Genomic DNA, 23,649 nt, shown 5'->3' on the forward strand with positions numbered 1-23,649 from the left:
AGAAAGGCTTTGGGGGAGGTCCTTGTCTCTTTTCAACATCTGTGGGTCCAGAATACATTGGAATTTCCACATATCTTAAAGCTCATCTTCCCAGTTCCTAAGAGTTCTTTATTTCAGGATCCCAGTTCCTGTGGACATGCTCTGCCCTGGCTCTTCTTTGCTTCGTGGAACCAGGTCCTTACACTCTGAGGTCTTTTGCTTAAACCCTTCTATATCTCCAAGAGGTGGAGTCAAGGAACAATCAAATTGCGTACATTGCTTCTGACCCCACTAACATAACTATGCCCAATGCTGCCTTATCAATCTCATAAAAAACCGAGGATATAAAACACATAGGACGATTACATTAAGTCACAAAATGAAGGTTATTACATAACAGTGAAAAGATGGCTTGGCCAAAGTGAGACTTATTTTTTGAAAGGCAATTTAACTTATAACAGGTGCTTAAGCATGTTTGGCACTATTCAGGGTTTAGGAAACAAAACACAAGCAGAATAAAGATGCCCCTATGCATCACTTGACGCATACCTAATGTTAAGGGTAGAAATTATAGTGGCAAAAGATTAAGTAAAGTCATTTGAGTTTGTGGTCTATAGGTTAGTCCTATTGTACTTTGGCTTAATATGAGTTGATATTTATAAATTATAGTCTTCCAGGAACTCTGTAAATAATGTTTATCATGTTTACTATTTCATTACATTCTTTAAAAATATACATAAAATTATACATGTAAACACATGTAAATAAAGTATGAATACTTTTTGTGATAAGAATATGTGGCAACTTTGAGATCTTGCAAAGCATTTGTTTTTTTCCTACCAAGCGAAATTACATAATTTTTTTGTATAATTTTAATTTGGGCTGGCCTAGACTGGGTTGGGTAGTGAATAAAGATGATTAAAGAAGAATTGGTGTATTTAAATGATGTCGTAGAATCTTGTAAGTACCATGGAGATCCACACATCTGTCTCAAAGGAAGTATGTCCAAAATGCTTTGTAGGAGCTAGGAGGGCAAGACGTTGTCTCCCTTAGGGAATGCTAACATGGAACAGTCTCTGGAGAAGGACGTCGCGCTTGGTAAAGTAGAGGACCCATGCAGAGAGGAAGACTTCCCCCCTCCCTCAATGAAATGAGGAAGCGACTGCAGTAACAGACCCTAACAGAAGAGTCACCATTATGTGCATTTAGTTTCTGTTGTACATAGGGTCCCCCTACGGTGGAACTGACTTGCTGCTACTTAACAACAACCTATTTAAAAGATGGTCCTGTGGAACTGGGAGGTTCAGGCAGCTAGCTCATGAGGGGCCATTACCTGGCTGTGCAACTTAAAGTTTATTGCTGAGACAAAGAGAACATCAGAGACAGGTATGCAAGTAACATGAATGTTATAAGGAAAAGCAAATAAGACAGGTAACACATTTTCTAATGCAGCTGATGTATAAGAACTCAATTTTACAGTTGATGCTTAATTTGAAATCTAGTTTTATGTACAATGGACTTTTCACTCCGCACAATGAAGTAGATGGAAGTCCAGTTGTTTATTATTTAGCACAAAACCATGACTACAACAAGACACCTCTGCAATCCATTTGGCTCCATTCAATTTTTTAATATTTTAATTATGAATATAATTAGAATGAGCTTAGAGATGGGCTAGGCATCAGCTCTGAAATGTCCAGCTTGCAAAAACAAAACAAAGCAAAACTCCAAACCACACACATGCACGCATCTACAGTGATTAAATATTAATCATTGCAATGATGAGCACAAACACTCCAAGTTCATGAGCATGCTAGCCCACAGTGGAAACTTTGGTAGAAGTGGCGTCTTTGTGAAATGTACCTTTATTTGAATTTCAAAATTTACTTGAAATGATGCAGAAAATAACTGGGTACCTCTTTTTCTTTCTTTTTTCAATAGTCCATCAGCCATGATAAAGTGTAGGAATCTGCTTTTGGAGTTCCCTTGGATGGTCCTAGTGCACCCCCGCCCCCGGGGTGGTAGCTAAACCATTGGTCACCCTGCTTGAATTGGGCTGCTGTCATCTTTCATTGACTTTATTCACAGGGCACGGGTGCGCTCTTCTAAGTTGTATATTCTAAGATGTCTCCTATATTCCAAATATACTTTTCCTTCAATCGGCTATGCCGTAGTCGTCCAATGTTGTCTTGTGAATCAGGATTCATTAGCATAGCCGGTAGAGTTGGGTCATAAGGTCATTTGATAAAAATGTTAACGCTGATGACATTCCCATTATTAAAATGTATGGACCATTACTGGGGGAAGAGAGGAAGTCACAAGGCATCTTTGGAATGTTATCATGAAGCACACACAGAATCATAACTCTAATGTGAGCATCAAAGAGCTACAGTGAAGAAAGAAACAGACAAAAAAATCCAAACCCCTGTCATCAAGTTGGTTACCATATTAGGACTGACAGGACAATTTAGAACTGCCCCTGAGGGTTCCCAAGGCTGGAAATATAGAAGCAGATAGCCCCATCTTTCTCCCATGGAGTGGCTGGTGGATTGAACCTCTGACCTCGTAGCTAGCAGCCTAACATTTATTCCACGGTACAACCTGGGCACCTTCGAGATGATGATGGTGATCAAAATGAGATGGTCAGAAAATTCCTAAATAAAGGAACTCTGTTCCAGGTTTGAGTCAAACTACGAAGCCTAACCCTGACATGTAGAGTTAGCACCTCCTTTCAGCAAATGCATGAAGTTATTTCTCCTTACTCCCATTTTCACCTATAAATCAATAAATCATGTGTCTATCAACTCATTTGTGATGTGGAGGTGGAGTGGGTGCTGCTGTATCAGCTAAGAGGGAGAAGCCGTGTTTCAGAGGCTGAAATAGCTCCTCCAAGATGTCCATGCTGTGAATGCTATACCTTAGGGGACTTTGAAGATGGGAGTAGAGGAATAATCTGTACTTGGGGAGGTTATCCTGAATTCTCCAGATGGAGCTAATACATCACAAGGCTTCTCAGATGTGGAAAGGGATACAAAAGGGAATCAGAGGGAAATGTAACTATAAAAGAGTTTGGAGTCATAGAATATGAGGTATCATGAGATACATTCTCTTTGAAGTTACAGAAAATGGACCAAGACCCGAGGATTGGATTGGAAGCTGGAAGAGGCCAGGAGGAAATCTCTCCCTGGAACCTCCAGATGGATACCATGACCATTGAGTCCATTCTGCCTCCCAGTGGCCCTACGGAGAGTTTCTGAATCTTTAAATCTTTACAGGAGTCATGGGTTTGAACCGCTAACCTTGTGGTTAGAAGTTCAAAGCTCACCCAACAGGACCAGTAGGCTTTCTTTCAAAAGGGTGAAGTCCTGTCAACTCGTTTATTTTAGCTCATTGTCAGACTTCTAACCTACAAAACTGTCAAACAATAAATTAGTGGTATTTTAAGTGACGATTTTTCAGTAATTTGTGTGGCAGCGATAGGAAAATAATAGTCCTTTAGGAAACAAAGATTCTCACTCAAGAAGCAGAGAGGGATTCTTGAAGCTGTGAGACCTGCAACAATCTGGTTGTTCTTTTAGTTGCTGTCCAGTTGAATTGGTTCAGACTCCTAGGAAAGTGGATTATATTTCACTTTGTGAGGAATATTCTTTGAGAAGATAGGGATTGTGACAAATAATTCTAGGAAAAAATCTCTGCAAAACTACTTGCACAGGCAGCGAACAATACTTACAGAATCAGAATGATGAAATGCTAATGCGACTTATTGATTTTTCTAATTGGATAAATTACTGAAGACTTATAAGGATCATTAATATATTAAAAAGTCACTCAAAATGGCTGGTTGTGGAAATGGGTGGAGAGCATGGGGCATGTGGCGGGAAAACTATAATCTACTTGCAAACAGACGCGACCGTGTCCTTTCTGTCTGCTTGCTGGCCTGGGCTGGCTCGAGTGTTCAGTGATGCTGGGAGCTAAGCCACCTTCTTTCAGACTCTCAGGGGCACCCAGAAGCGGAGAGGGGGCAGAAAAGCTTGGCTTTCCCGTCTGAAAATTGGCCAATGGGAACACATGGCTCAAGACAGAATCCTGCCCGATATAGCAATGAGAAATGAGCTATTAATACTATACACAACAATGGACTCAAACATATGATCATGAAGATAGCCAAGATCAGGTAATATTGCATTCTGCTGTATATCAGGGACATCAAAAAATCCATGGGAAAATCCCACTATCTTTCAGTTTTCCATGCATTTTTTTGGGAAGCACTTTTGTGTCAGGTTGTGGTCCTGAGTCAGAGCCCACTGGATAGCGGCTACCAACAGCGCAATGAAAAGAGGCAATCTTGGTGAATGCCCGTGGAAATAGAAACAGAACTTAAGCTTATTATTTAACCTTTCAAGGAAATAAGCTATAGAGTATCAAATAAAATAACCTGAGTACCAACTTTTAGAAGGGGAGGTAAAGCCCAGTTCCCTCAGTGGGGTTTCCACACTGAAGCCTTCTGGACTGGCCCATCTCCTAGTCACTTCACGCTGACACAGGTAAAGGAAGTTGCCTCTCAGGAGTAGTCCTCGGTAGGTGAGGTGATGGGGGATAGGCTGCCAGGGCTCCTTGACTTTGCACTCTGCTGCTAATCCTGTTTTCTGTTTGGTTTAATTGAGGACGGTGACCAACATCCCCAAATGCAGCCATATTATAGTCATGTAGCAAACAAACTCCATTACTTTCTGTGTTAACCTCTTTTTGTTAACACTGAGACAGGTTAGGAAAGGTGTTTCCCCTTGGAAAGATCTGCCTGACTCTTTAGGAAAGTTCAAGCAAATAATAATGGACTCAGCTGCTGCTTATGACCATGGTGTCCTTTGCGATCTTGTGATCTACCTTGTGGCATGCAGTTTCCAGTCAAAATGACCTCTATACTAGCAGTTTGGCCAAAGGACAATAAGCCTGGCACTGTCTTCCTAATTGGACACTTTTGACCTATTTTCTGTCCAGCCTGTGGTGACCCAGGTTGGGTGCTCTAGGGTACTGGGACTTTAGATTCTGGCCTTTCAAGGTGCATGACATCTTTCACAGGCCACACCAGAAAGATTAGATGTGGACACCCTGCTACTTGAACTGGGATTTACCTCAAACTCACCTTTAGCTGATTTAAAGCTGAAGCTCCCTAGAATGAGGAGAAGCAGATGACTTCCAGGCCATAGTTATGAAGTTGGTGGTTATTTGACTTTGTTTCAGATCTCTTACTTTGTGGGTTTCAATGAACGGCAGCCCGGTACTACCATATATGTACCACTGTAATGCCCTCCTTGCTTTCTTGAGACATGTGTTAATCTGGCAGGCATGACCGACCTCTGCGAATGAGTGTTAGGAAAACTTTTACCCTATCTCCAACCCAATTGTTTGTTAAATAGTGTTCAGTCGCTTAAGAGTTTAATCTGTGCTAGTCTATAATTCATGCATTGCAGTCTGAAGCCTACTTATTTTTGTATTTCCTTTTGTCAACAGTGTTTTCAGTTGTATACCATTGGCTAACTTAATGACACCATCAATAACATTACCTTATGCCCCATGGGGATGATTTGCAGTGTTTTCTATCATAAAATGATAATGATGTCTCTAAGGTGAACCAGAGACATATTTAAACCATGACTAAATGAATGGATTTGTAGCCCACACTTAATTCTAGCACCAATCTAAGAGCAATTAGTCCTTATGATGTGGTCCTGCTTGATGCTCACCCTCATGAAAAAATCACTGAAGATTTGGATGCTATGTTAATATGTGGTAGAGAAACTAGATTGTGCCCAGCTATCAGAAAGAGTAGCCTCTAGGGTATTAAAGATTTGCCTTCAAACAAGCAGCCACCTAAGTGAGGCATTACCTATATCCACATGGAAGGAGAACAGCAGCTTGTGTGATTCAAGTATTGTAAATAATAAAATCCAAATCTGGACGAGGAAATGGTATTAGGGTTTTATTTGTGAACACTTGGTTTGCAGAAGGCAACAGATGACAGTGGAAAGCCCACATCCATTTGCAGCCCCCCCTCCTTCGATCAAACCTCCAGTAAATCCCCCTGAGCAGAGTAGAGGGATGTGAACAGTATTTCTAGCAGACACAGAGCCTTGTGAAGCCAACGATGGCAGGAAGTTAGGGGAAAATGTCATACCTTCTCAGTCAATCTCTTTTGTCATCACCCATTTCAAAGTAGCTTCAGTTCGTAACATTTTCTGCTTTCTTTTTGATTATGGTTTTTCTGTGTTTTGTTTAGTCCGGTTGTTGAGTTTTGTTTGTTTTTTTGCTTCCTGTTTGTGTTTTGTATGAGTTTCTGTTGGAGAAATCTCTAATGTATAGATCTACAGAGACAGTAACTGGATTGATAATTGCCTAGGGCCACGGCAGGGCCTGAGGATCAGAGGAATGGGGAGCTAGCAACAAGGAACACGAGAAAGAAATATCCTGAAAGTCATGTTATGCACTGTGACCCGCAGAGTTTCCTGCTAGAATGACTTTCAGGTGAGCTGATCCAATAGCCACATATACACAGAGGACACCGTGCCACCAGCGTGACCTTTAGGAACATGGTCGTGTCAGCACAACCACACGGATTTGAAACTCCTGGAAATATTTTGTCCTTAAGACTAGAAGGGATGGAATCCATCTTGATGGGATCATTGCACATACACATAAGTAGCACGGTCCTGACTAATTGGACTCTTTTCCTACCTACTGACCTAATAACTAAACCTTATGTTCCTTTCCACTAAAATCTTTAAAGACCCTAGAAATGATTTCATTTGGGAAATAGGAGTTGAGCATTACGTAATACTCAAACAACAACAACAACAACAACAAATCCCACGTTTCTGCCATCAAGTCTATTCGGACTCACTGATCCTGGAGGGCAGAAGACAGCTGCCCCATTTGGGTTTGCACATCTCTACGCAGAAAGCCTTGTGCCCTCCTAAGCTACTACTTTTAGCTCACGTGGAAAATCTTCACCCTTTAGGGACTATTTTCAGTAGGCAAGAGGTCAGATCCTTCATTTATAGTATTAACTGGGGAATAGTCACAATAGGCTCCATATCTATTGCTTTTCCCCCCAAGAGTTGCAAGAATCGGTTTGTTACCTGTGCATGTTATACTTTAATACTAAGGGGAAAATTGTCGGACAATAAATAAATAACAGTTCACCCTGATAGAGCTAGCCAACTGAAACAGGACAAAATAATAGTGTATGCCTCTGAATTAAGTTTAAAAGAGGATAACAAGTGGTTCTGAAAACAATAAAATGGGGGACTGGAGTGGGGCAGAGAGTGCTTATCGCATTGATGATTTAAATATCTACTTAGTGAATACTGAAACACTATTTACTTTTGGGAAGCCTCAGGAACTAACACACTGTGACCGAGTCTATCGGGACTCAGCAAGCCTGCACAGGGCTCCCACGGCTGTAAATCTTTACCAAAGCTGTGAGCCGACTCGTTCTCCATGGAGCAGCTGGTGGGTTTGAACCACTGACCTTGCTATTAGCAGTCCAATGCTTACGTAACAGGGCCTCTCTTGGGAAGATCTACTTTATTTCTGAATTAAAGTTCCATCGCTAAAATGTCAGACCATTTAATATCATTCTTATCTTGATTCGAAAACCAAACAAACCAATAGTTTTATCCAGGATAGCTTGCATGGGATATTATAAAATATCAGGCATTCCTCAAGCTAAACAGTCCAGCAAGGCAACGTAAGAAAATGCAAACACGTTTATGTTTAGTGTCTGCAGTTGAAGACTGCCGCATTTTTTTAAGCTGTTTAAACATGGGAAATACTTCTGAGTTTTGCTTTCTCTTCTGGCAGAAAAAAAAAGGATTGTTTTTCAGATCATTTATTGAGCACCTAATACAATTTCAGGAAGACGCCATCTTATTTAATTCTCACAGGAGTCATGTGACCAACACCTTATTTTCCACATGGCTTTTTTGCTCCTTCACCATCTCCCGTTTTGTTAGTCTGTGGGCTAAGTGAGATCATGGTCAGAAGCAGAAATGTATCTCCCTCCTTTTTCTTTCCTAGGGACTTTGGGAAAGTCCAGGTATCAGAACAGAAGAGGCACTGGCTTTTGCCTCTTTTTGTGACCTGTGGAGTGACCAGGCTGAAAAGGATGGAAGAGGAGGTAAACATAGTACATTTCCAAGGATTTAGACATAATGGAAATGCCCAGACCCCCTGCAGGCCTCCAGCCACAAGATTACATCACCTATCATAAAACTCTATAGCTCTGTTTTTCTATCAAGTTCACATCCACAGTACTAATAACGGCTCCAGCACAAGTCATTTCCAGGGAATTAAGTCTTTGCAGTCGGTGGGTTAAATTCACAAGAAATAACCTGCAGGTGACCCAGTTGCATTGACCTCAAGTATGGGATTTCAGATCAATAGCTGCAGTCCTTGTATTCTGGAATATAAAACAATCTCTAGTATTTTTGCTACCCCAATGGGTGTTATCAGACAGGGGATCACTATGGCAATGGCAGATTCTCATAATATTAATGTTTGTTTTTGGTCCAAAAAGAAACTATTTAAAAAAGTAAGTGCCTTCTGTTCATTCTTCTTGGAATATCTAATGATGCCTTTCAAACATAATGAGAATTAACTAATTCAAACAGCACGAGTAGTTATTAATTGCTTGTAGATGAAATACATGTCCTCCTGAAAGGCAGATCATTTTAGATTGGCATAATATTTCTTTTTATCGGTTCACCTTTCCACTCTGTCGTGAAAAGGCAAAAGATCTCTCATTTGGGGAGCCCCTAAAGTTGATAATCTTTCACAAACTGAGCTTGGCTGTACTGAAAGAGAAAAGAGAAGTAACTTTGCCTCTACATCGATGGAGACATTGGCTTGTGTGGTGTTTAGCTCATGTCTAATTAAAATATTGCAACCACTTCATGTGTTAAAACCAACAGAAGGGATTATTTTGACGTAGGGAACTGGTCAACCAAGTGATGAAGACACTGAAGAGTGAGGGACCTAAAAACTCAGTAACATCAGGCAGCCGCTACCTCCTTAAGGCACGAGGGGCAAAAGGAAGAAGGTCCCTTCCACTAGATGGATTGTGGAAACCCAGTAAGCCTGTCAAACTGGATAGAGATGGGTGAACAGGGGAGTGAATAGACTAGCAAACTCTCTCTCTCTCTCTCTCTTTCCCTATTTCTCCCCATAGCCTGCTGATGGCTTACACTGACAGTAGTAGCAAGAAACCAGGCCCCGAGGGACCTCCAAGACACAGATGACTAGGCTCTGAGGCTCCAGAAGCCCAGACCCAACATATGTGGCCATCTCTCCTGTGAATTGACTTTACCTGGTTAGGACCTTTTTCATACAAAATCAATAATGCCTGATTGGTTTCTTGAGCTTCTCAAGAAGCAACGTCAAGATAATCAATTGACCTCTAGCTAATCTAGACTCATGGTGACCCCATGTGAATCACCTTAGACTTGCACTTCATATTGTTTATCCTAGCTGGTGGTAGAAGTGAAGACCAGACTGAAAGCCTCAAAGTCTGTGGTTCAAATCCCCCAGGGCTCTGCAGGAGAAAGGTGAGGTTTTCTGCTCCCCTAAAGATGTACAGTCTCACCATCCCGGCTCTGTTCTATAGGGGTACCTTGAGTCAGACTGGATGCGATACTTTGAGATCTTTTGGAAGAACCTTTCTGGGGTGCACCACTGGGATGAGAGGAAAGATGAATACCAGCACATTTTTTAACCTAAATATGAATGTTATTATACGTTTGAGTTTTCCCATCCAACGGATGGACAAAGGAGTAAAATAACTTTTGTTGTTGTTTTTATTCCACTGCCAAGGAGCTCTATGACGATTCTACCTTCCCATAAAGACATTCAGTGATGGAGCACAACCTGCCACAGAGTGTATCCTGAATTTAAAACATAAGAACTAGCTTCAGCCTCAAGTCAAAAGCCAAGGTTAGTAAACACATACCCCTGCCCAACATCACAATATATTTCTCAGACACATTCCTCTGTTGGTTAATTTCCTCCATTTAAAAATATTAAGAGTCATGAGACTGTGTGCAAAAGGAAGGGGTTGGTGGGAACGCTATATTTTTCGTATAGTTTTTCTTTAATTCTCCAGCTACTTTTCAAAAAAGGAGGTATATTATTTTCAACAAGGAGAGAACGTTTACTGCCCTGTTTGGCTGAGGCAAGTTGGTGGAATTTGATTCTCTTTGCCTTGACCGATGAAGAAACACCTCTCTCTTGTGGTTCCCTTTCTAGAACGCTCTCAGTCAAGCTCACCTACAAAAGCACCACCTACATTTGTATGCCGGCATTTGTATACATGATTTGCATACCAACACATACATATCTAAAGGATATTCTCAGACACGATGAGATTCATGCTCACCATAAACAACTCTGTCAGGGGTGGAGAACATTCAAACTAGTAGCTATCAGTCACAATAGCAGATCCATCTCCGCTGCTGTGGGTATGGCTGCTTCCCAGCCGTGGCCGTATCTCTCAAATTCTACTAACTTTGGGCTTGAGTCAAAGACAGCCAGAAGATGGTCCTACTTTTCAAAGGACACACCTCCAAGTAGATCATACGGGTCGGTTTTTCCCACACCCCTAAAATAGAAAAAATGGCTAGCCCAGTATTTTCAGAATCATGTAAACTAACGAAAGCTGAACTGATGCGGTTTCCATCTTAAAGCTTCCAAATCAGAATCTGGAAACAAGTACGATCCCAGGCGCGATTGAGACTCTTCGCTTAAAAGCGTGCAGGCTGTGCTGTTAAAATGATAGGAATCCTTTCAATGCACACAATCTGGGAGAGGGGCCCAAATGCAAGTCCCTGCGATTTCCCAGCAGATAAGACCCAATCAAAATAGCTTTTGAGGACATGAATGCATCACTATTTTTTCTGCAGTCAACCTTTTCAAGGAAATAAGAAGATCCTGGGAACTCCGAAAGGTTATTCCTTTTGAGGAACACAGGACTCAAAGGCAATGAAATCACAGACAGGGCCAAGAGCCCCACCAGCCCCAGCGCAAACAATGCTGCAACAGCCAATAAGAACCAACTCTGAAATCCAGAGCAGGCAACAAAAGAAAGGCCAGGGAGGCCTAACTCTGTTTTCTTCCCCTGGACATCTTTTATTTTGCCCGAGTTTTAGAAAGGATGATGGCTTTCAAGAACGGTACAACAGAACAGAGAATTCACGTTAATTCTCCGATTTGAGTTCCTTAAATTCCACCAATGGGCACACAGTCACGCAAGTTCAAACCTCCTGCCCAGAGCATCGTGTGCTTGGAGATTTTTTTTTTTAATTTTTAACTGTAATCAAGGTCTTTCAGGCTTGCAACTTTTATTGTTAGTGTTATTATTTTATCCCATCCTTCCTTGCTCTCCATCTTTTCCTCTTAAATCAACTTACTTCCCAGGACATAGTTTTCAAGTCGTCATGACCCTCAGATGTGTCCCCTCAGCTATACCACACAAGATGTGAAGCTGTTTCTGAGAGGCTCTACAGCAGAGGTTTCCTCGCATTTTGTGAAGATTTATTTTTCACCTATTAATGCATTTGTTTATTTTTGCTGAAATGCATGTGTATGTTCTGAATGAGAAAATAAACACAAGCATGAGAAAATAAATACATAATTGGAAAGGGAACTTCACGGTTAGGAACGGTTCCCACCCAATCTTCCAGAAAGTCACCAGTTGGGCAATGGTGGGAAGGTGTTATTCAAAATAGACCCACATACATTAAGATGTTGTCTTCTTTGATTTCTAGTAAGTAAGTAAACAAACCCAGCTCATATTGCAGTCAGAAATAAAAATAAGCCATCAAACAAATAAACAAACAACCCCCCAAAACACAGACATTAAAATGGGGGATCTGGAGCACTGGGGACATTGTGTTTTCTGTGACTAGTATTATCATCATTGCTACTATTTACTTAATAATTCCACAGTGCCAGGTTACAGCCCCAACTGCTCGTGGATGCGAGGTACTTACTGATCGCCTCCACAAACTGCTCAAAGAAGCTGTAAGGGAAGAGCGGCTCAGGCAGCTCCCGGAAAAACATCTTCAGTGCTCCGGTGACAACGTGGATGTCCTCCCACTGGCTGTCGTCCAAATTCAGCTTCTCTTCTGGGAAAACACGAGGAGAAATGGAACAACTGGTTTTAATGAAACAATTACAAGACACTAATTATTATGTTAATGTTTGCCTACTATCATCAGCAACCGTTAACAGCCTTCTGCACCTAGAGGTTTGGTGCTGTGCACGTTTTTTCTTGTGCGTGTGTGTGTGTGTGCGTGTGTGTGCGTGTTTCTCTCTCCTTTTTCCGTAGGAAGGGAACATTTTCAATGGAATACCATCTGTAGGAATGCAGCTAACAAAAAAGAAACAAGAGACACAAAGAGACAGTGCCACTGACACGGTATGTCAGATATATTTATTCCCATAATGCATCAGTATGAAAATTAGTACCGCAGCTCAACGTGATTCAAAGCTCTTTGGTTTTGAGGCCGAGGGGCTAAGAGTTGCCAATGATGGCCGGCTCAAGGGACCGGCCTAAAGGCCTTGCTGAGCCAACAGGAGACATATGCTAAACATGGCAATAGAAAATGAATGATTGCTTTACATGTGTTAGCCTTGCTATGTACAAGGGAATAATGGGCAACACTGTCCCCCCATTTTCCTGCCTGAATATAAAGTCAGCAAGGAATAGAATACTGAGTGAGAGAGGATATTAATTCCTTCTTACTGCTTCAAAAATATCTTCTCTCTTTTTTTTAAGTTTCTATCTCGGTGAGGAAAATTTGCCCAGCAACAATATTAGACAGACCCCTGTTGGCCTACACAGGCTATGCAAAGCTGTCAAAAATGATAAAACACCAGACAGACCACATGTGCTTACCAACCCCCTTTTAGAAACAACAGAAATGTTTGCTGGGGAAGCTTGAAGGCGCTAAGACATTCAAACGTTAAAGAGAGTCAATGCCAAAATGAAGTCCTTAGCAGAAACGAAGCGGGCTTGGGTGGCGAGCCTCTGTCTGGGATCATTCCCACCCAAGAAGTGACTGCATTGGGGTCCAAAAGTGACATTCCTCGCCCACATCCAAAAGGAAGTCCGATTCAAAGGTCTAGGGTTTTTTTTTGTTTTAATTTCTAAACATGGTTCATAGAAAAGATCGCTCGGGCTGTGACGAATGAAACAGAAGCTGATCATTTTAGACCATCTGAGGGTTAACTGAAGAGCCGAGTACCCTGGCAAGGCTGTCCAGGTACTGGGTACACTGGCATGGGCTCGCATTCACACGGCCTCTTGGTGTCAGCACTATGACCCGAGGGTGGCCCGAGGGTGGCATTGTGCACCGAAAACCCAAGAAAAGCTGGGAATTGTCACCACAGGGGGCTCTGCCTGGATTATTTCACCAGGACTGTTGAAAGTAGTGACAATTCCTGCTCAATGGAACATTTGCCAGGGATGGAAAGAAGGTGTATCTGTTTATCTCAGATGGGCTGTTTGGCCGGCCCCCCTCCTTTGAGCCTTTGCTCCTAAACCTCAATCATAACACACTAATATGATAATAATTTAAAAGATCAGCAGAGGAGACCTTCTTTCTGCCTTGCAATCAGTTTTGATTGATTGCATTCCAACAATTAGCCTTTTCTTTGAGTGAACACCATTGAAATAGGCCGATGGCATCTTCGCAGGCCAGCTGTAAACAGTCCACTGGTAACAATAGCATCAAAAAGGGAGAGCTGATGGGGTTCACTGTCACTTTAAAGAACGGGGTGTTCGCATTGTTGAAATCTGTCAGATATTTTGAAATGTCCCTCTCACTATGGTGCCACACCCCCTGCGTGCCCTTATAATAAAATTGGTTTTACTCCTGATTAAATCATTTTCTCCCTACCCACGACCATACTTCTCATAATGGACCTGTGCGCACTACAGCTGGTGTTCTTCCCATGGTACCCATTCTGACTTTATCTTTTAAGCACTTTGCTGCTAAGATCTCATGCAGCGTGCTTATGTTTTGTTAAGAGCTTCATTCTTAGAGAAATAGCTTAACACATGTTCTAAAAATGTTGTACAACTTATTGCTTAAAACACATTTAGAAAATGTATAAGTAGTGTAGCTTTGGCATTGAACTTTAAGTGGAAACCTAAACACACACACACACACACACACACACACACACACACACACACGAAAACAACTATCTCTACCAATCATTTATCGGGAAAGTTCATTGCCAGCCCCTGACATCAGATGCCTCTGCCCAAAGGAAAGTGCTAGGCAAGTGGACCTAGAATGATTTAACCTTGAGCAAGAAAACAACAGCGACGGCAATAAGTAGTGGCTTAGTCAAAGACAACTGCCATCGACATTGGTCATGATCACCTAAAAGTAAGCTAATTAATGATGCTGAAACTGGAATACGTCCCTTCCCTAGTACCGTCACCCAGTTGTGTTGCGCAAACTACTGATTTCGGCTGTAGCTAGGTATGCAGTCCTCATGGAAAGAGAAATAAAATAATGTGCAGCCTTTCGACGGGTATTTTAAATATACGAGATGCAAGTCATTTGAAAGTGGTTTTGATTACATTCTCTATTTTTCGATATCAGGTTTTTAAGATGCCTTGTAAGCCAAAGGGCTGGAAAGTATGCCGGGAAGACAGTGTGGCATCTGAACATACAGCTGTGGCGAAACCTACCCATTGTCCCATGAGTCCAACCATTTTCCAGAGGAATTGATCAAAATTCCATTTTAGGTACTATTATAAAGATTTTCATTATAGGATAAGCATTGTTAGTAGCTGCTAGCAGTTGTAATTTCCTAGATGTCTTCCTTTCTCTGTGGAGCAGAGTTTTTAACAGGGGCATACCTGACATTCAGTATTAGTGACTCGACACTTTTGTCCTGTAGGGACCATCCTGTACACGGTATGATGTTTAACAGAAGCCTTGGTCTCAACCCACTGGGTCAGCGGTTCTCAACCTGTGGGTTGAGGCCCCTTTGGGGGTCGATTGACCCTTTCACAGAAGTCGTCCAATTCATAACAGTAGCAAAATTTATAGTTGTAGCCAGAAAAATAATTTGATGGTTGTGGGGTCACCACCACATGAGGAACTGTACTAAAGGGCCGTAGTATCAGGAAGGTTGGGAACCACTGCTCTAGATTCGAGTAGTGCTCCCTGGTGGTGGTGATGTAGAGAGCCTCCAGGTATTGCCAAATGTGTCCTGGGGCTCAAAGGGCCCCTGACTGAGGACCATTGGAAGGGCACAGATATAATTCTGTGGCAGTGATTCAATAAATACAGATTTTTAAAAGTGTACCTTAAGAGAGTAGATAACCAGGAAGCTGGATATGCACACACTAAATTTCCCTTAACGTGAGTTTAAGAGGTGATAATAATGTTATTGTTAAATCAAACGTTTTTAAGGAAAGAAATCCCCATGGCTCACCTGGCAGCGTACTTTCCAACAAAACCCTGCGATGATTAAGTGCTTCTACTCTGCTGTGCCCTAGACGCTCATGATTTCAACAAACCTTCGTGATAGGGCAGCTGAGGTAGATGCCATTGTGTTCACCATCTTCGTGATAAGAGGAAGATGGAACACAGGATGATTAAATAACTTTCCCATGACAGACAAGTCATGCAACCAGGATGAAAGACCAGAAGTCCTTCATGCAGAGCCACTGAGCTTAACTTTCATCTCTGCTGGCAGACACTGACAGGGGGAAGGCAAAAAAACAGTATTTTCTAATGGAAATTGATTGACTATTACTTCAAATATAGGGATTTTAAATTGCATATTCATAAATATCTTACAAGGTGTAGTCCTATACCTATAGATTCCTACCTATAAATGGAATCTGTTTTTTCATAAGTATTTATAAAAGGTTGTGTTTTTTTAAAATAAAATGAATTCACCCAGGGGGAGGGTATTGTTTGTGTCTCCACAGAAATGGGAGGGTGAGGGCAGACCCTACCATGTTGTGCCAACCCTGAGGGTATAACCACATGAGGCAGCCCATGAACAGAGAGGTCTACAGGTCTAGCCCCTATCTGAGCCAAACTGACCTCCCTCTACCACCCAGAAGTATGTGCAACAGAAGACAACCCTAAACTTATAGGTGGGAAAGAGAGGCTGGCCTGCCATGCCCACACAGAAGCAAACCAACAAGGAAAAGGAGAGAGTAAGGTCTAGGCCCAATACTGGCACACCAAGCCCTGAGGATGACATCCCTGCATGGAGCTGCTGAGGCACAGAGAGGACTGTAGGGCTGACAACAGCTAGAAACAGGATGGCCCCTCGCTGGAGCATACTGTGACAGAGGATAATACTGGGGACACACGGCAGGAAGTGAGTCCGGTCTGAACCCCCAATGGTGGGGCAAACCAAGAAGGGAACATAACAGACCAACAATGGGAGCAAAGCAAAGCAACAAAGTCCATGAGGAGCCCCCAAATAGACTTCAGGATAAGAGGCGCATTTCCCAGAACCCCCCAGGACTGGTGGGGGGTGGGGATAATCATAAAGGTCAGCTGATAGACCTGTATGCTGTTTCATTATTTTTGTTTGAATTTGCTAGTTTTTTTCTCTTTTTATTCATTCAGTTATTTTCTTTTTGTTTTGTCTCTGTTATTATTGTTTTGCCTATCTATATCATAGGCATGGGAAGCAAGGCCAAGGAGAAAGCAAAGGGATCGACAGTCCTTTAGGGAATTGGGGGACGGAGGAGGTGGTGGAAAGGAGCAGTGAGCAAACAACGCCATAGACAGGGGAACAACTTGGGAATTAAAAGCCACAATAAGGATGTAGAGTTCCTGAAGCAACAGCTGAGAGGAATTACTAAGAGGCAGAAGAAGGGCAAGTGTGATGGTGGGGCAAGAGGAAGGTAAAAGGAAACAGAGGAAAGATCTGGGAAGCAAAGCTATGGATAGAGGTATAAACATGGGTGTGTCCTTATGTAAATATATTAATTCATAAAAAATAGAGGTATTGACCTAGGTGCATATGTTTATATGGCAATACATTGATGAAGTGGACAGACTTTGAACCTCTGCGCAAGTTCTCTATCAATGCAAGAACACTTTGTACCAACAATCTGGCATTCTCTGATGCTCACCCTCCTAACCCGATGGCTGAAAACAAAATGGGTGCAAAAGCAAATGTGGTGAAGAAAGCTGATGGTGTCTGGCTATCAAAAGTTATAGCATCTGAGGTCTTAAAGGCTTGAAGTTAGACAAGCGGCCATCTAGCAGAGAAGCAATAAGCCCACATGGAAGAAACAAACCAGCCTGTGTGATCATGAGATGTCAATGGGTTCAGGTAACAGGCACCAGAAGACCCAAAACAACAACAAAAACATATTGTTGAGAATGAGGAGGGTCCGAGCAGAGATCCAAAATCCATCTGCAGGCAATAGGACATCCTCTCACATGAGGGTCACAAGGAAGGGATGAGTCAACCAGGGCTCAGTATAGCACTGATGAAACACAATATTTTTCTGGCCCTTTGGGGCTTCCTGCCCCCACCCCAATATCATGACCCCTGTCCTGCCTTTCAGTTCTGGCTAGACCGGAGCATATACACTGGTACAGGTAAGAGCTCACAACACCTGGAATCCAGTTCAGATAGATTGCTCAGGAGCAGAAATGGGAGTAATGATAGCAGGAGGGAAGGTGGAAGGTGGGGGGAGGAAGGGATGAATGCAATCTATCACAATGATCATTGCATACCCCCCAGCACCCCAGGGGGACAAACAAGAGAAATGTGGGCAAAGGGAGACCGTGATCAGTGTAAGATATGAAAATAATAATAATTTATAATTTATCAAGGAGTCACAAGAGTGGGAGTGAAGAGTGGGAGGGAGAAAAGGGGAGCTGATAGCAAGAGCTTAAATAGAAAGTAAATGCTTAGAAAATGATGATGGAAACATATGTACAAATATGCTTGGTACAATTGATGTATGGAATATTATGAGAGCTGTAAGAACTCCCAATAAAATGATTTTTTTAAGAAAAGGAAATTTAAAAATCAATAAAGAGAGCCGACATTGACATAGGGTTGGCGCGGGGGTGAGGGTGGCAGGGGTAGGGCGGTGATGGTAGCAGGTGAAGAAGAAATAAAATGGACTAGTAAAGGATTTTATAAAACACAGGCTTGGCTTGATATTAATTTATCATATATATATGTTTTTGGTGTTTGTTTTTTATTTGTAAAGTGAAGATAGTTGGAAATATCTTGTTGGTGTAAATGAAAAATAGCACATACAAAAATTCATCAGAAAACATTTGGAAAAAGAATAAAGATGAAAATAAGCCTAAGGCAGCTCAATAATGGGGAGAGTTAATAAAGAGAAAACAGCAATATTGGTGAGGGGCAGCCAAGAAGCATTGCTATAAAATCACACAAACCTTTACTAAACAAAAATGTCCAACGGGGGAGAAATTGTTTATCACAATCCCTCCTCCAGGCCGATGGGTCTCTCCAGCTTCCTAAGCTTTACCCCAACGGGTTTTGTACTTTTGGATTTATATCATGTCAAAATGGCCATGTAGCACCCTCCAGAGATTCAAATCATGCTCTTTTCCAATCTTCTCTGAGTTTGGGGAACTCAAAATGTTTGAAGGGGCTAGATCTGGGGTATAGGATGGTAGGGAAAGGTCTTCCAATGAAATCCTTGTAGGACAGCCGTTGCTATTCTGGAAGAGTTCGCAGGTGCATTAGAGAAAAAAAAAAGTACTGGAAGCAACTTTCTTGGCAATTTTGGTCACCAAAGTAGATTTCAATTTTCTTAAAACTTCTTCATGATCTGTCTCTGCGACAGGTCTGTCTCCTCTGAGACAATCTATGAGGATTACCATTTGAACTTTCAAACACAAACAGGCAGAAACAATCACCCATGGCCCTGCTCTATGCTCGTCCTCTTGAAGAAATCACTTCAGGGACGGGCGGCATAGCAACGAGAGGTGGCTAAAGCAGATGGCAGCTACTGAAAAAGGTTAGTGTCTGGGTCTCAAAGGCATGGCTTCACACAAGCAATCATTTAAGTGAGGTGGCCGCCAAGTCCACATGAGAGAAGCTCACCAGCCTGTGTGATCCAAATAATAAAATCCATGTCCGAAGGAAGGAATGGTATCAGAGCTTAAAATTGTGGACACACAGTTTGAAGAAGGCGATGGAAGATAACAGAAGCCCCAAAATCTATACTCAGACTCCCTACCAGGATTAAGCCTCTCGTGAATCCCCTCTGGCCACAGCTGGGGGATGTGACTCGCCTTGTTTTCAGACCTAGAGGACTCTGTAAACTCCATTATGGGAGATAAAATTAGGTTAAAATGTAGTACCTGATCATTTGATCTCCCCTTTGCCCCATTTTAAATTTGTTTAATTTATAATATATCCTGATAGTTCCTGAAAAAACAAACAAACTAACAAAAAACCCAACTGAGGGTTTTTCCCTCTGGTTTATTTTGTTATTGTTGGTCTTTTGAAAAATATTTTTTGCTTTTTGTTGTTTTTCAGCATATGAAATCCAGAATAGGTAAACCTATAGAGACAGTAACTGGGCTGATGGATGACAGGGGCTATGGGAGGGGTTGTTGGAGGGAAATGGGAGCTATTAATGAGTTGATAAAGGGAGAAGATGTTCTGGAACTGAGCATAGTAATAATCATGCATTGCTTTTTGATGTGACTGAACTATAGAAGTACTTGATACCTGAATCACATGTTGGTAAAACTATTTTAAAAGAAAACAAACCACCACCATAGACATAACTTTTTGAGCTCACCTCTCTGCCTTGATTTTCTGATCCAGAAGATTCTCACAAAGCCCACTGTGTGACTGGATCATTCTTTTGAAGGAACCCGTATGAGTGCGGGTATTTTTAAGCTGCCACGCACCAATTACAGAGATAGGCTTAAACACGCTTTGTTTGGAATAATCTGGGGCATGAATAACCTGGCTCTTTAGTGGAAACACTTTTTGACTGATGCATGCATCATGAAAAGGTGACGGAAACACTACAGAAGTACCCATAGTTAGTCTGTTCCTTTCAGAGGGATTATCTTAGCTCGCCTGTTCCTTTCAGAGGGATTACTTCAGTGTGACACTGTCACTCATAGAGAGTCAACAGACACGGCCCATGGGAGCTGATGACAGGCGAAGTCTGCTTAAATAAAGACACTTCACTATCCTCATTCTCCTAATGCGCACTGCTTCTTCCCATTTCTCCCTTTGTTGTTAGGTGGTGGCGAGAAGGCGCTGACCCTCGGGGTCTGTATGTGAAACAGAACAGAATACTGTCAGGACCCGAATCCTCCTCCCAGTTGGTCTCTAGCGAGGCTGTTTGAATTCACATTGGCCACAGCTTTAGGCTGAACACTTTTTAACAGAACTGAAGATAATTTCAATTCTATGAGCCAAATCCTATGGCTCTTATGAGATTACAAAAGATATATCTAAATGTCACAGTCAAAGGAGAAATGCTCTTTCTTGAGGACCTTTTTCATATTTCATTTGTTTAGTAAAACATCTATAACAAGTGGAAAACAATTATAGTTGAAAAAATGGACAATAATATTAGCAATAATCTGTCTTCATAGTAAGGACTGAAGAATGGACATCCCATTGCTAGGAGCTCAATGGTAGTATTCTAAGATGAAAGAGCACAGAAATATTACCAATAGTTACATCATTCTCCTACCCTTGTCATGTATACTGCTCTATAGATTGATATAGCCAGAAGTGTCAATACCAGGGGTAATTTTAATTAAAGTTAAACTGCTTTTAGCTCGTGAAATACACATTGTTTGAGTGTGTCTGCAGATCCCCAGGGACTATTCAGAATAGAGTAGTAATAACCCAAGAGCAAAGAGTGAGCTCCTGTGTGTGAGCTGAAAAAAACAAAGAGCATTTTCCCTATTAATTTTTCCACAGCACTTTTAAAGCCTCTTTCTAACTATTACTTTATTGTTATAATAAAGAAGAGGAAGAAATACCCCATGTTTCCTAGGATACAGAGAGAATAACTCTGTTGCATTCATAAAGTGACAAGAACCTATTACATTGCGAAACTTTCATAAAGCATGTGGAATCTGCTTCCAGGGCAGACGACCATTTGGAATCCTCTAGAAGACCTGCTGGGTACATGGAAGTCACACCATGAATGAAAGAGAAGTCCGAGGGACCACTGATCCCCAAAATAATCACCTGTAGGTCATAACAATCAAACTGGAGGATTAGATATTAGATTGAGTAAAATGACACATCTGTAAGGATATGTTTTGCTGACTTTTAGTTGAGGGTTTAAAGAAGCAGATTGAAAGCAAGTCGGTTGAATCATGGGAAGTGTTCAACCTTCCTGCTGTGCTGGCTTCTTGAAGTGGTTTCTGGTGGATTAGAGAGGGTCCAAGTTCTTAAACATGGCGATTTGAGCCTGGAGCCCAAAGCTGCATCTCTCCGTGCTGAACTATCTAAAGCTCCTTCCCCTAACCCCTCGGTAAAATATAACACGAGACTCCATTGAAGGCATTGTCTTAGGCATAGCTGGCCAGTAAACTTGTTTGTTTACGTATTTTTATGACACATGCATTGGTAGTAGTAACTATGTGTTCTGCCACCGGGCTAGGTGACTTTTAAAAGTTTCAGCAAATGAGGCTAATTTTTATCAGGCGCTCATAAACCTTTCCTAATGGGAATATAATATGGAGTCCAGTTAATACAATTGTTATTCAAATTTACCCACAAAACAACAAGGCTAGTGATAAAGAAAATTTAGAATAAAGGATTCTACCAGTTTCTTCAGTCTGAAATGGATCAAACATGCAATAATGATGCATTGATAATTATTGGCGATTGCAGTGTGAACGTTGGAAATAAAGAGGAGAATAAGACCTTGGTGATGGAAACAAAGATGAGATGCCAGAATTTTCTTAGAAAAATGATGGTGATGTTGTAAATATTCCTTTTCAACAACATACACAGTAGCAACACAATTTGTACATGGTTACCATGTGAAATTCACAGGAATCAAATGGACTAAAAGTGTGGGATGAGATGATGGCGAAGCTCAACACCATCCATAAGAGCAAGTGCAGGAGCTGACAGTGGAATAGACCACCAATTGCTTCTATGTAAGTTCAGACCAAAGGTGAAAAAAATGAAATCAGACCTTGAGAGCCGAAATGTGAACTGAGATATTTCTCACCGTAATAAAGTCCATCTCAAGGACAGATTTGATTCACTGAACACTGATGACTTGGAAACACCAAACAAGTTGTGGAATGGCATCAATTATAGCATACACGAAGAAAGTGAAAAGTCCTTAAAAGACAGATAAAAGAGAAAAGACCAAAGTGGATGCCAGAAGAAACTCCAAAACTTGCTCTTGAATGCAGCATAGCTAAAATGAATGGAAGCAATAATGAAGTAAAAGCATTGAATAGAAAGGTTCAGTGGGCAGTTCACGAAGACCCAGTAAAGAATGATAAATAAAATATATGAGTTATACATTATAATAAATGAAGAATAATAAATAAAACATATGAATTATACATTATAATAAAATGGATGAAAGGATCTGGAGTTAGAAAGAAAAAGGGACGAGATGTTCAGCATATCTCAAGCTGAAAGATATGAAGACATAAACTCAAGCTTCAAGTTCCAATATTTAAGGATCCTGAGGATCAAACTATTAAACAATGCAGGAAGTATCAAAAGAAAATAGAGGGCACACACAGAGTCACTATAACAAAAACAATTGGTCAATGTCAAACCATTCCAAGAAGTAGCATAAGATCAAGAACTGATGATGTTAAAGGAAGATGTTCACCTTGCACTGTAGACAATAGTGAAAAACAGGTCCCCAGAATTGACATACAACCATAGAAATGTTTCAATAAACTTATGCAATACCTGAAGGACTCACTAGTTTATGCCAAGAAATCTTGAAGACGGCTATATAACCAACCAACAGGAGAGATCCATCTTTGTGTCCATTCAAAGAAAAGTGCCCCAACAGAATGTGGAAATCATCTAACAATATCATTAATATTTCATGTGAGTGAAATTTTACTGAATTCACAAATGGCTGCAGCAGTATATCTATAAGGAGACACCAAAATTGAAACCGGATTCAGAAAAGGATATGGAATGAAGGAGACCACTGCTGCCATCAGACGATGTTGGTTCAAAACTGAGAATGCCACAAAGATGCTTACTTGAATTGTATGGATTTTGGAAAGACATCTGATAGCAAGGATCACAATAAACTATGGCTAATTGTGCGAAGAATGGGGTTTCCAAGAACACACTTCATTGTGCTCCCACGGAACCTGCATATGGACCAAGAGGCAGTTGTTTGAACAGAAAAATGGAATGCTGCAAAGCTTAAAATCAGAAAGGACGGGTATCAGGGCTGGATGTTTTCCTCATATTTATTCAATCTGTATACTGGGCAAATAATCTGAGAAGCTTGACTCTGAAGAATGAGGCATCAGGATTGGAGGAAGACTCGTCAACAGCCTGTGATATACAGATGACATAACGTCATTTACCGAAGTCAAGGAAAACTTAAAGCATTTGCTAGTGAAGATCAAAGACTGTAGCTTT

The 23,649-nt window shown here is 41.4% G+C and overlaps 1 protein-coding gene across 1 annotated transcript in view; it reads right to left on the reverse strand.

The window, feature by feature from the left end:
* Positions 1 to 23,649, reverse strand: part of ARHGAP15 (Rho GTPase activating protein 15) — a 751,376-nt gene that overhangs the window by 155,577 nt on the left and 572,150 nt on the right. The window contains exon 11 of the mRNA XM_075529808.1: positions 12,021 to 12,155. Coding sequence (XP_075385923.1) covers positions 12,021 to 12,155 — 135 coding nt within the window. The remainder of the gene's footprint in view (positions 1 to 12,020; positions 12,156 to 23,649) is intronic.

This window comes from Tenrec ecaudatus, chromosome 13 (genome assembly GCF_050624435.1).
Source record: "Tenrec ecaudatus isolate mTenEca1 chromosome 13, mTenEca1.hap1, whole genome shotgun sequence".
Classification (NCBI taxonomy): Eukaryota; Metazoa; Chordata; class Mammalia; order Afrosoricida; family Tenrecidae; genus Tenrec; species Tenrec ecaudatus.